This window comes from Ostrinia furnacalis, unplaced genomic scaffold (genome assembly GCF_004193835.3).
Source record: "Ostrinia furnacalis isolate ACB-3 unplaced genomic scaffold, ASM419383v2 OfSCF1409, whole genome shotgun sequence".
NCBI classification, from domain to species: Eukaryota; Metazoa; Arthropoda; class Insecta; order Lepidoptera; family Crambidae; genus Ostrinia; species Ostrinia furnacalis.
This window is the reverse complement of record NW_021131648.1, coordinates 981,848-993,958: the sequence shown is the minus strand read 5'-3', so window position 1 is coordinate 993,958 and position 12,111 is coordinate 981,848. Positions and strand designations below refer to the sequence as shown.

At 37.0% G+C, this 12,111-nt stretch overlaps 1 protein-coding gene across 1 annotated transcript in view; it reads left to right on the top strand.

Annotated features, from left to right (window-relative positions):
• Window positions 1-2,948: 2,948 nt before the first annotated feature.
• The window catches only part of para (sodium voltage-gated channel paralytic), a 41,279-nt gene continuing 32,116 nt past the window's right edge, over window positions 2,949-12,111 (top strand). The window contains 8 exon segments of the mRNA XM_028304260.1: window positions 2,949-3,082; window positions 4,662-4,768; window positions 7,044-7,147; window positions 8,293-8,472; window positions 8,734-8,766; window positions 10,467-10,622; window positions 10,780-10,985; window positions 11,826-11,954. Coding sequence (XP_028160061.1) covers window positions 8,326-8,472; window positions 8,734-8,766; window positions 10,467-10,622; window positions 10,780-10,985; window positions 11,826-11,954 — 671 coding nt within the window. The 5' untranslated portion in view covers window positions 2,949-3,082; window positions 4,662-4,768; window positions 7,044-7,147; window positions 8,293-8,325.

Genomic DNA, 12,111 nt, shown 5'->3' with positions numbered 1-12,111 from the left:
TTGAAACACAAGTAATAAACGGCTTGCTAGGGCTCCGCTCGCTTTGTGACGTCATAATGTTTCAGCTAAAGGTCACCCGCTACACTCGGTTCCGGGTTTCTTGAATACTGGGAATGTTTATGGCACAAACAATGGTGGAACCCCTCATTATCGAATGTTTTATCCAAGCCGTAATAAGGATATTAAGGTTGTTGTGCGTACAAGCGGCGGAAAAAGATCAAGTTTTGGGTTGAATAACTTTGTTAACTGTTCTTATTTTTACAAAACTTGAGTAAAGAGAGAGCTCGTAAACTGGTGCTAAAGTACTGTAGCCGACCAACTGAAAAAGGCAGCGATTCGTTGTATCAGTCTAAAAACAAAATTCAATTTATTTTCTTTCCTTTTCCACTTAGTGAAGAGCTACAGCCCACAGCTGTCAACTGCAAAGCTGCCAAATATAGCGTCTACAGACCAATTTAGAAAGCCAAACCACATATCTAATAAAATATGGCTAAAAGTTGAGGCTAACAACTTATTTTAGTTTGCCATTTCTGCGACAGTTTCTGTTTATTCGATAACGACAAATAGAGTATAGTTAGAATTACGCAGGCTTTCATTAGACAAAGCAAGACGCAATAAACATCGTTAACTCGCAAAATGCCAGAGGGTAGTTAAAGATTAATTAGGCACTACCTATTTTCATAAAACAATACCTACTTTCGTATTTTAAGCGTGCCTAAAAGTACACCCAACAAAGTTTTCTCTTCGTAGAAATATACTGACCTTTTCGATCGATGCACAAAAACCGTTTCTGTGTGACTCACTAACTCTACGCTGACCGAATCCTAATATTTCGCCAAAACAATGGCTAGTCAAATGTAGGAGTGAGGCAAGCTTCATTCAGAATCGGATTGCGACAGCTGAATAGCGGCCAGGCGCACAGATAGACGCAGCGTCGCCTTGTCACTGATATTTTCATATTCTATGAGAAAATACGGAAAATGGCAGACTCGTCGTCGCCCCGAGCTGAATGGCTCACCCGCGTATAATGCCGCCCGTCTGAAGATTGTGGCGATTCACTGGGTTCCATTTTAAAATTACCCGTATCTGTCTTGAAATACAATGACACTTGAAATTGGATAGCCATGTGGAACGACTAGTCTGGTTTGTTTTATGAATAATAAGCTGAAAGTATCTCTTTAGATTTTATAAGCTTTGGTTAGCAACACGAGTCTCGTGGTTGAATAGTTCATTAGTATAAATAGTTATGAAATTCATTAATTCAATACATTAAAGATATTTTGATAAGTAATTTTGAAAAGCAATCCAATTAAGACACCATTAATCATCTTGCTCCCTTAATTTTCTTTCATCAGTCTTCGAAGGCATATAATGCCTTTTTATTATTTTCTTTACTTTAATTAGACGTATTGAATGATCTTTAGGGTAGGTATGGTTTATCACCAATTGACCATATCTGTATTCAGACTGAAAATAAGTCCAAGTCCAAAATTGCTTTACCGTAGGTACTTACCTACCTAACAATATGATTAATTTTATTACGACAATAAATTATATCGTATTTTGTCAGCTCTACCTAAATACCGCGATACCGAGTAACAACGCGAGCAAACACTACCGTAACGATGTCAAAGGCGGAAGCCTACGCGCCGCTTTGAGCCCAATGTAATTAAAATGTTTGTCATAGATTAGCTCGATATTAACGCCGCGTGCCGCGATGTGTAAAATAACACTATGTTCACTGAATCGTGAAGCTTTCAGGTTATCTACATGAAAATGACTGATTACTATCGCAGTTATTATCATAATACTCGTATTTATGTTTATTAACTACGCTTTCAATTAATAATGCTTTCAATTGATTCTTTTGCTCATATTTGAATTTTATTGTATCCAAAGCAACACGAAATCATATTTCATTTTTGAAAAATCAGGTTGATTCAAGCAATGTTTTAACCAAATTGGGTACAAATACACAATCGATTTTAGTGTCAGTGTGTCCCACAGGCATCGACCTAGAATCAATATAGCCTGTAGAGCAAATCTGTAACGTAAAAATAACTCTAAGTTCACTCAACCGTTATGCTTTCACGTTACACATGCAAATTAAAATACTATCCGTAGTCATTACCATACGATGTACTTAGTACACATACACAGTTTGTTTTTGGTAATTCAAGCTTATTTTAATTTAGAATGATTGCGAACTTACCTACTTACTGAAGACCGGTGCTTATCTGTAAAAAAAACAAACGAGTTAACTTTTATTTTCATTGACAACTAAATAAAATCGAAAAGTGGGTCTGTTAATGTTTTAATAGACGGTCCAAATAGCCAACATAACGTTAAACTTGTACAGGTACGAGTAATATGTGGGCTAGTGGAGAAACTAAATATAGTGGATGTTTATTTTTCAGAGATCAAAGTTTTCCGAATTTTATTTCAAACTGGTATTTTCTTGTCTCCTTTTGTATTGAAATTGAATTTAGTTGATTTAAATGGACGTCTGTTTGGTTTTATAAACAGTGTTCTGGACTGAAAGCCAGCTGCTTCGACTTTAAAACCTTTCAGCTACATGCACTTACCAAAACCGTTACTGGATATTTATGACAAATTTCGAAGTAGCTTTTTCCCACGGCTCTCCTACGTGAATTTCGGTCTGTCACAGAAAATCGTTATTCCGCACTTTTTTACCCATTCTAAAAACCGTGATAAATGTGACATATATTTCTTCCTGGGTCTCAAACTATCTTTATACCAAAAGTAATCTTACCGCATCAGTGGTTTAAGATTGAAGAGTAACAACCATCCATCCACCCTCACAAACTTTCACGTTTACAAAATTAGTGGGATGTTCATCAGCTCTTACGAGTGGTTAGTCGATTATGTAGAGTTTATGATATTATCGTTGGATAATTTTTTATCAATTATTTTTATCCTTTGTTTCAGGCTCGGCTATTGCGCTGAATCAGATGTTGCGCGCGCGCCGAAACTGGAGAGAGGAGCGCATGAGGCCTGCGGGCGACGCGGCCATCCCACCGCGCGCCCTCTAGACACCACCCTACACACAGCACTATATACGGTAACCATCACCATCATAATTTAGCCAAAAGCATTAGCGAATCTAGAGTTATTTTTCAGGGGGGGCTGGTCTCTATGTCTGAATAACTGTGAATACTGGGGGGTGCGATTAGTATCATAGTTCGGTTTAAAGAATCTTTATTCTCATAAGAACAGGGTAGTTCACTTACATGAGATTATAATAATTTACAACAATTGTCTTGTGACGAAGCATGCGCAAAGCCCACAAACAAAAAATAATGTAGGTACATAAATAAATTATTAACATTATTTCGAATATCTGCAAATCCGTTGACACAGAAATAATGGCCCTCAAACTAACTATCATTTACTCAGTCAGGACTAGGTAGGTGTGACTAGGTATAGTGAGTAAGTATCCACCTACCAAATAAATAAGATTGTAAAAGAATACGAGATTTTTTTTTTATTTTTACTGTTCGGGTACTCGTAGAAAACTGTGCGGGAGGGATAGTGTTTGGTTCGCCCAAGTTGGCAAGTTAACAGTGAGCATTGGAGTTGTGTAGTGTAGGAGACAGTGTACCAAAATTCATATTTACAAATAGTTGTTTAGTTATTATATTTTTGTAGTTTATATTTCAAAATAAGTTTATGTATTTAATTTATTAATTTATTTATTTATTTATTTAATGTATTTTATGAGTCTTTCTACAGATGAAAGTTTCATAATTAGATTGCAAAAAATAATAGAGGATTATGTATTTTAATTTATTGTTTTACGTTTTATTCACTTTATAAGTAGGTGTAAGATTTAGTTTTTAAATTAATTTGTCATTCAAGTAATAGTTAATATATGTTCTTTGAGTTTTCGTTTGTAGATTTGTATACTTTCACTATTTTTGATTGAATCCGGAAGTTTATTATATAGTTGAACACCTTCATATATTATATTCTTTTTTCCATACCTTGTTGTTCTCGGTTGACGAAGAAATAATTTGTTTGTGTTTCTTAAACTGTGTGTGAATGTTTTTTTAGTAAGAGTTATATTTGTTTGAATAGTGTTTTCCAGAATTTTTTTGATCAATAAACACAAGTTGTAAGTGTATAGTTGTGTTATATCGAAAAAGTTTGTTTTTGTATAAAGCTGTTTTGTAGTTCATGACTAGTATCAACTATGATATTCAAATCGGTAGTCCAACATTCTGTGGTGGATACGCCCCTACTCCCCATATACGTGTACCATGGCCAAAGGACGTCCACTGCTGGAAAAAAGCCTCAAGGATTTCTAAGCCGACGTTCTTGCGCTGTCCGCATCCAGATGTATTCCGCGACCTTCACCAGATGGTCGCGTAAAACAACCAACGAGCTTGTAGTGGTACTTATTCAGAAGAGTTGGAAGATTATAACGACCCTCGCCTGTTGTTTCGCTAAAAATCAATGTTTCCAGCCACCCTCTGTTTAACGTCTCTAAATTATTTTTCGTTCCACAATTTCAGCAAAAAAAAGTAAACTTAAGTTGTTGTTAAAAGTGTGTCCGCTTTTGAAATCTCGACGGAGCTTAAGGCATTAACGGGAAATTAACAAACAATTGTTTGAAAATAAACTTTTTTCTTTTGTTCCAGGTCGGTCATGAAAAATCTTGCCAATTTGCTGGCTGTCCCGATCAGCGAACACGTGGTAACTTTCATCTCCTCGGTAGCCGCGGCCACACTGCACGCGTGGACGACAGGTGAGCAAGTTTAGGCGCAGACCACCGACTTTTAGTTGGCCGATAGTTGGGCCCGATTGTAATTTGTGTGAAGAACCGGCCGATACCAAATCGGTGTAATGTGCGCACTTTCATACATCTCCATATAATATTAATTAACAGCCCGACCCAACTTTCGGCCATATAAAAATCTGTGGTCTGCACCTAGGCTAAACAAGAAAGCAAATGCGTAAAAATAAGCAAGTGCGTAATCAAGAACAAAAGCAAGTATGCAAGCAAAAACGGAATAGTTAGTTGTTAGTAAAACTTTCATCAAGTAGGTATGCTGCTGAAAACTCACCTACATTATTATCTTCTTTCTGTTACTAAAATAACTAACAATTGTTTGATCGTTTATTTCGATAGACGGATTTAATAGTAGAAGCAAATAACCAACGTCTACACGATTCCTTTGTTGAACAAACTACTCGTAGAACTTCAAAACTTTGCGACATTCTTTTTATTGGTCATAAATTAACTTTACAACTTCTGTGCGAGGCAAACTTTCATCGCTGGCAATACTTGTCTGTCTGTAGTTAATATTTGTCTGTCATCAAAGACAATAACTGTATAGCAGGCTGTAGGACTTAAGTTTGCAAACATAAGAAGACTCTTATGTTTGCTAAGTTACGAGACCGTAATGATAAATCGGTTCAATTTGCCTTTGACTTTCGGTATCCATAAATAAATCCTAGTTTTGTATTGTATTCTACAAATATGACAAGTAAAATAGTAAGTCGCCTCTGAACGCTATAACTGCATGTCGTTTAGCCTTTGACTTGCACAATCACTCTCACGTCTATGTGTCACGGAGTACTAAATGAGAACCGTATTGTTTACAAATAATACGGCACGTACGACGGTAATCCGCCCCGAGCTTCCGCGCTACGATAAAGCCTTACTTAGGCCATAGATATACGAGCAAAATGTACTTAGGATAGGACTGTTGTGATACCGTTAATTAGTTTTGCGATGACATGTGTTAAACAAAATACTAAGTTTTGTACTGTTTACTTAATTAATATCAGTATTACCTAAAGGTAATTCTCACTTAAATCGCGCTACGGTGCGATGGCACTCAGCCTTCTGCGGTCACCGTGTTCGCCGAGCCGTAGCATATAGGGTAAGATAGGGCACTGATTCAATAATGTCAATTAGCCTTTGAATGGCACAACCATTCATCTGGCTATGGATAACAAGAGACACATTTAATTCTCATACGCATTGACCTACTAAGAATGAAGTATTCGTTCGTTCGTTTCAGCCAAATGACGTCCACTGCTGGACAAGGGCCTCCCCCAAGGCTTTCCATAGTGAACGGTCCTGCGCTGCCCGCATACAGGTTCTTCCCGCGACCTTTACTAGATCGTCGGTATATACGAACGTCGGAATAGATACGAATGAAGTATGTTGGACGATAATCCGCTGCGAGCTTTCATGGTACGACCGTGGTTCTAAGCTCCGATCACCATGCCCTTTTAATCATGATACGGGATTAGCGGGCTATTAAGCTGTCATTCTGAGACGGCGCGGCGTCTTGTTTACTCCTCGGCAATAAATTTAACGAGACATTTAATTATTTGATGTTATGTTTACTACGAATGCGGTACGTAAGATGATTAATCCGCCCCCGAACTTCCGAGGCTGTCCTCAGCCCTTGGGTCATCGTGCCCGCCCGCCCATGGCACAGGATTAGCACGGGCCCGTCAGTCAAAGGCTGCTGATTTACTCTCTGTCACTCTATTACGTGGTATTGAATGCCGGAGCTTAATTATGTAATCGAATTTTAGCAATCTATCGCTGCGTTGAATAATATTTTTAATAGTTACCGGGAAACAAATGAATGTAAACGGGATACGAATGAATGCGGAATCTAGCTTTTAGGCGGAATAACAATAAAATACCTAGTCCCTGACGAACGTGAGACGTGATTCTGCAGTATGACTAGATAAAATCAGCCGTTACGTACCTAAAATTTATTCAAGAAGCAGACTTACATAACATTTTTACTTGTCAGATTTGTAGAGTGATTTATGTTCACGAATTGGCAATCAAACCGTCTCTATTTTGATGACTCGGCAGAATAACTTATTTATCTTTTAAGTACTTACCTCTCAACGATAGCGAATCAAATAATTTTAATAAAAATGTAGAGTTGTAGCTTTCATTAAAAAAACTAACTTTAATTTCCATTTCCAGCCATTTCTTAATGAATGTTTGTACTAATGACATCATGTAACCCGTGTGTTGATTGCAGAGGGGCGTAGCGGCCGTTGGTGGTCGGTGGGAGGTCGCGGGCGCAAAGCGTGCGGCCGCGCTCGTTTCCCCCACCACACACACCCACCCATTCACTGTTAGCAGGTAACACACACTACGGTAATTAGTCTGCTCTCTACTGCTCTTCATTCGCACCCTCCCCCACAGTTTATTATCGGAAGTTTTTGCAAGAGAAAAAGCCGGAGTATAAAGTTGTCGGCGATGGGTTAATCTTCTCTAGAGCTGAATAATATTTACTCATACTAACTTTTGACTTTTTGCAGTGTTTCAAGGTGATAAGACTTTCGCCTTGAAACACTACAAAATACTGTGGGAAATTGGAGGACACTTCTAATTCCTATATTTCCTTTAAAAGGCTATTTTGACAGTTTTTTAACCAGCCACCAATTAAGTGAAGATGAATTCGCTTTGTTTAATAAATCTTTCAATAATGTTACGGAATTATGTAGAATGGTGATTACCTAAAACTGTTACTTACTTGAATATTCAGCCCTTGCTAAAAAGGATCTTAAATTCTGCTCACATAGTAGGTAGTAAAAAGACTTGTATCTTCGAATACTTTTTAAACACCCTTGGGAAAACATTCAATAGGGTTCTGTCCGCACTCCGCCCTAATCTGAGATTTGCTCTTACAGAATTTGTGTACCCTTGAGAGGATTATTTATTATACTGTAAGAACGTACCATTTAATAAATAAACACGACCTAAATAACATCGAAATTATTGCAAAGTCAAAACATCTGTTAACATTATAAGATTTTTGATACTACTACATACTAAATATTATGGTAAGGTGTACTCTTTTACAGTAAGAGTCGTTCAAGATCCAGATGATATCAATCAAAATACTATGTATTGAATGGAATTTTTGTTTCACAATCTCATTCAGTAATAAAACAAAAGCAGAACTTCGGAAAATAAAGGGAGCATTCGATGCCGGAAATGTCGTTAGTAAACACGCAAATACAACGCTCAACCAACATCCCCGGAAAAGAGAATAAATGACTAGATTCGTATATCGTAGTACGAAGCCTTGACCTACTTTCCTTAAACAAGAAATTCTTATATTCTTGCGTAATCGTGCTGCAGATGAAACATTACAGTAAATCCATCGAATCGCTTTTATTGTCAGCTGCCACTTTATTTGGTATAGATTACGTAAATAAGGGCTTATTTCCACCTTCTGTTAGGAATTACTAATCTAACATACATGTTTCTGTTCCATGCAGTAGGCAGTTCACTCGGGGGGAGTTCGATAGACAATGTCCGAGGACTTGGACTCGATTAGCGAGGAAGAACGAAGCTTGTTCCGACCCTTCACAAGAGAGTCACTAGCCGCTATCGAAGCCCGCATAGCAGAGGAGCATGCCAAGCAAAAGGAACTCGAGAAAAAACGAGCGGAAGGCGAGGTCAGTACGCGTACACTACACGCACAAATGAGTGATTTGTGTCTAGAAACGAACACCAACAAACATTATTACAAGTAACAACTGTTACTTCATTGGCAACTCGAGTGTGTATAAGCCGATTTGGAGTTGTTTCACATTATGTAATCCGATAACAAGAACGCACTCTTGTGAATTCTCACTTAGAAGTACCTACAGTGTGGCACCTACTTGATTTAGTGACACGTTTGATTACTCTGACGGATAATTTTTAAACTATTCCAGAACGATTTGGGGCGGCCGAAAAAGAAAAAAGAAGTAAGATTGCTTGCTTGCCCCTTTTACCTTTTTACGGCTCATTTTTATTAGAGACTTTGATCAGCAAGTTATCGCTAGTAACTTCAAAATTGATTATGATTGGGTGTTTACAACACCGAGTATATTGGCGCCACAATTGTTCGATTGCGATAACTTGTGCTGCATTCTGATTTATGCATATTGACCGCATTTAAAGCATTCTCCTCGAACACATCGCTTTGTCGGCCAAGTATTACGACGTTCGCAAGCTTAGCTGTTACTCGAGCACGGAGTGGTAACAACACTGCGTAACAGCTAATCTTACTCGTAGTTAATTAAAAGAAGGCTTGTCATGTTTATTTGCAAATCGACAACGTAAAAGTGAAGATTCCTCCACCACCAATCCAAGTAATAGGATCCGTAGATATCAGACATCGTTAGTAAATACACAACCAGTAATTGTCAGATCTGTAATTTTTATAAGCGTGTAATTAAGAATTGTAATTTTATCACATTCCTTAGTTATCCCGGGAACCCAAAAAATCATAGTCAATATTAGTAAAAGAACCAAATCCAATTAGGAACCCGTTTAGCATTAAACCATAATCGACCTAACGAAGCAACCATAAGCCGAAATACTAGGACCTTTAGCTGTATAAGCGTTTTTCAGTACACTCAGCACATTACATTCACCATCAAGCATTGCACAGGACTGGCTCATGTTCGCCATCATCTTGGATGCTGTCATTTAGGTCTAGCATGGTGACAACACCTAGCTAGCGATTAGTGCATATTGAATCTTATTAGCAAACAGTTATTCAACAAAAAATAAGAATGAATATCATACAATTTCGTTGGTTATGATTCGTATTTTTGTAACATTTTTCTGAAGCTTGCGCTACACACCTCCTATTTTGGAACCGATTTCGAATTCGAGTTAAATCAATAAGTAGAATTTTAAAAAATACGCCAACTAACCGTCAATAGAGACTACCGAAATTAAAGTTTTGATACAAATAAAGTTTCAAAAATCAGTAGTGAATAGTTTCGAAGAATGAATAGTCGAAAACAAAAAAGAAAAGATTGGAGAAGCATTGAAAAGAGCCAAATTAGCGTCGCATTCAATTGAAGTGGCCTTGATGAGCATTCGGAATGGTAACACAATAGCGAGGACAAACTCGAACGCTTCTAGTTCCGCCAGATACGCATCATAGTCACAGACAGCACTACACGAGTTGAATAAGCTTAATAAACGCCTTCACCAGACATGCTGACTTGACAACTTTGTAACAATACATCAATCTATGCCCGAACCTGAACATGACCAAATAATAACCCTAAAAGGCGAAATTCATCAATTGACTATTCCATTCTAATGATGAGTTTCATAAGCCGCCAATCCAACACTTTAACAAATTGACACAGTATTGTTGCAAAGTCATATCAGAATACGATGATCTTTTGATAGGCTTGCTCTAGTAGGCTAGCTTGTCATGGATCGAACTTTAGCATTATTTTACAAATTAACAAATTAACGTTCACTTTGGAAATACATCGAGGTTTTAATAGATGGCATGCGTCATTTGCTCATTTTCAAACATGGATGTAATTTCAAATACGAACATCGTAGGGAGTTCAGAATTGGTGATGAAGTAAATGCTAAAGATGAAGAAGAATGAATTTGTGATGACAACTATGGTGATGCTATTAATGGTGTGTAGGTGCGATACGATGACGAAGACGAGGACGAAGGCCCTCAGCCGGACGCGACCCTGGAGCAGGGCTTGCCCTTGCCGGTGCGAATGCAGGGCTCCTTCCCTCTGGAACTCGCCTCCACACCCCTAGAGGATATTGACCCTTTCTACCATAACCAGACAGTAAGTAGCAACATTTTTACGTTCTTAGAAATGTTTATTACGCTTTGATACTAGAAGATTTTAGAATCTGAATAAGCAGTTATGAGAATGATATTAACATTCATGAATTTAGTTCAACTACCTTCAGAAGGCTTAATATATTTCTGTTTTTTTACAGACCTTCGTAGTTATAAGCAAGGGTAAAGATATCTTCAGATTTTCGGCAACGAACGCCCTATGGATACTTAACCCGTTCAATCCAATAAGAAGAGTGGCGATATACATATTAGTGCATCCTTTGTTCTCTTTGTTTATCATTACGACGATCTTAGTGAACTGCATACTTATGATAATGCCGACGACACCGACTGTTGAAAGTACTGAGTAAGTACATTCTACCAATTAATTCCCATTACATCCTAGTTCATAACATACTCGATTAATACTATCAAACTACAACGCAAAGTATACCATTGGATAAATCCGAACATATTTTATAGGTCTTAGAAAATTTTGTAGAGTGCACGTTAGTTTCAAAATTGTTAGTATTCAGCTAGTTTTCGAATTAAATTTATTAATACTTAGATTTATCGGAAGTACATTTTATATTAGCATTGAATATAATCGAAGTACATAGTTAATCTGATAATAGTAATGTTTATTCATAGAAAACCTATTGAAATTATAGATGGAAAATCCTTTCATATTTTTGACAATTCAATTTCGCAATGCTGAACAGACAGAAGAATTTGTACATAATAATGAGTTAGGTAGGTTTTGTGTTTCTCTTTATTGTGTCACGATTCCCTGTATCAAATTAATTAACCATATACCTGGTTAATTGGTCTACTTTAATAAGTTTCTGACAATCACGATAGCCATTAAAACTCTGTTCATAGTCTGGCTCCGTGCATTGGAAATATGATTATTAACATCGTTCCATCATTTTGTCACTAAAGCATTTCTTTAATTGTTATTAATGGTATTATTTGTACATATTACATACCTACATTGCTACATCTTTTATCATTAATCATTAGTTAAAGTCCCCATGTGTGTGACATCGACCTGTAAGATGATTGCTTAGTTGTTTTGTTAATATCATACCAACAAGTTCAAATACAGAACTTTTTTGATTTCACCATATAACAATGGATTTATTTGATTTGAGATTATTGTCTATTTTGTTGAGCGGAGTTCCTCAGAGCCGGTGAATTTTTGCAGAGTTATCTTTACCGGGATCTACACGTTTGAATCAGCGGTGAAAGTAATGGCCCGGGGTTTCATACTACAGCCATTCACATACCTTAGAGATGCATGGAATTGGCTTGACTTCGTAGTAATAGCTTTAGCGTGAGTAGTAGACAATTTTATTGATATACGTAGAAAGTTACTTATTGAAAAATGTTTATAAGTAGATTTTATAGTTAAAGATTCATTAATAGTTGTTTTATAGAACAATATTTGTTGTTGATTACTTAGAAAGTTTACTTCGAAAGTGTAAAATAAA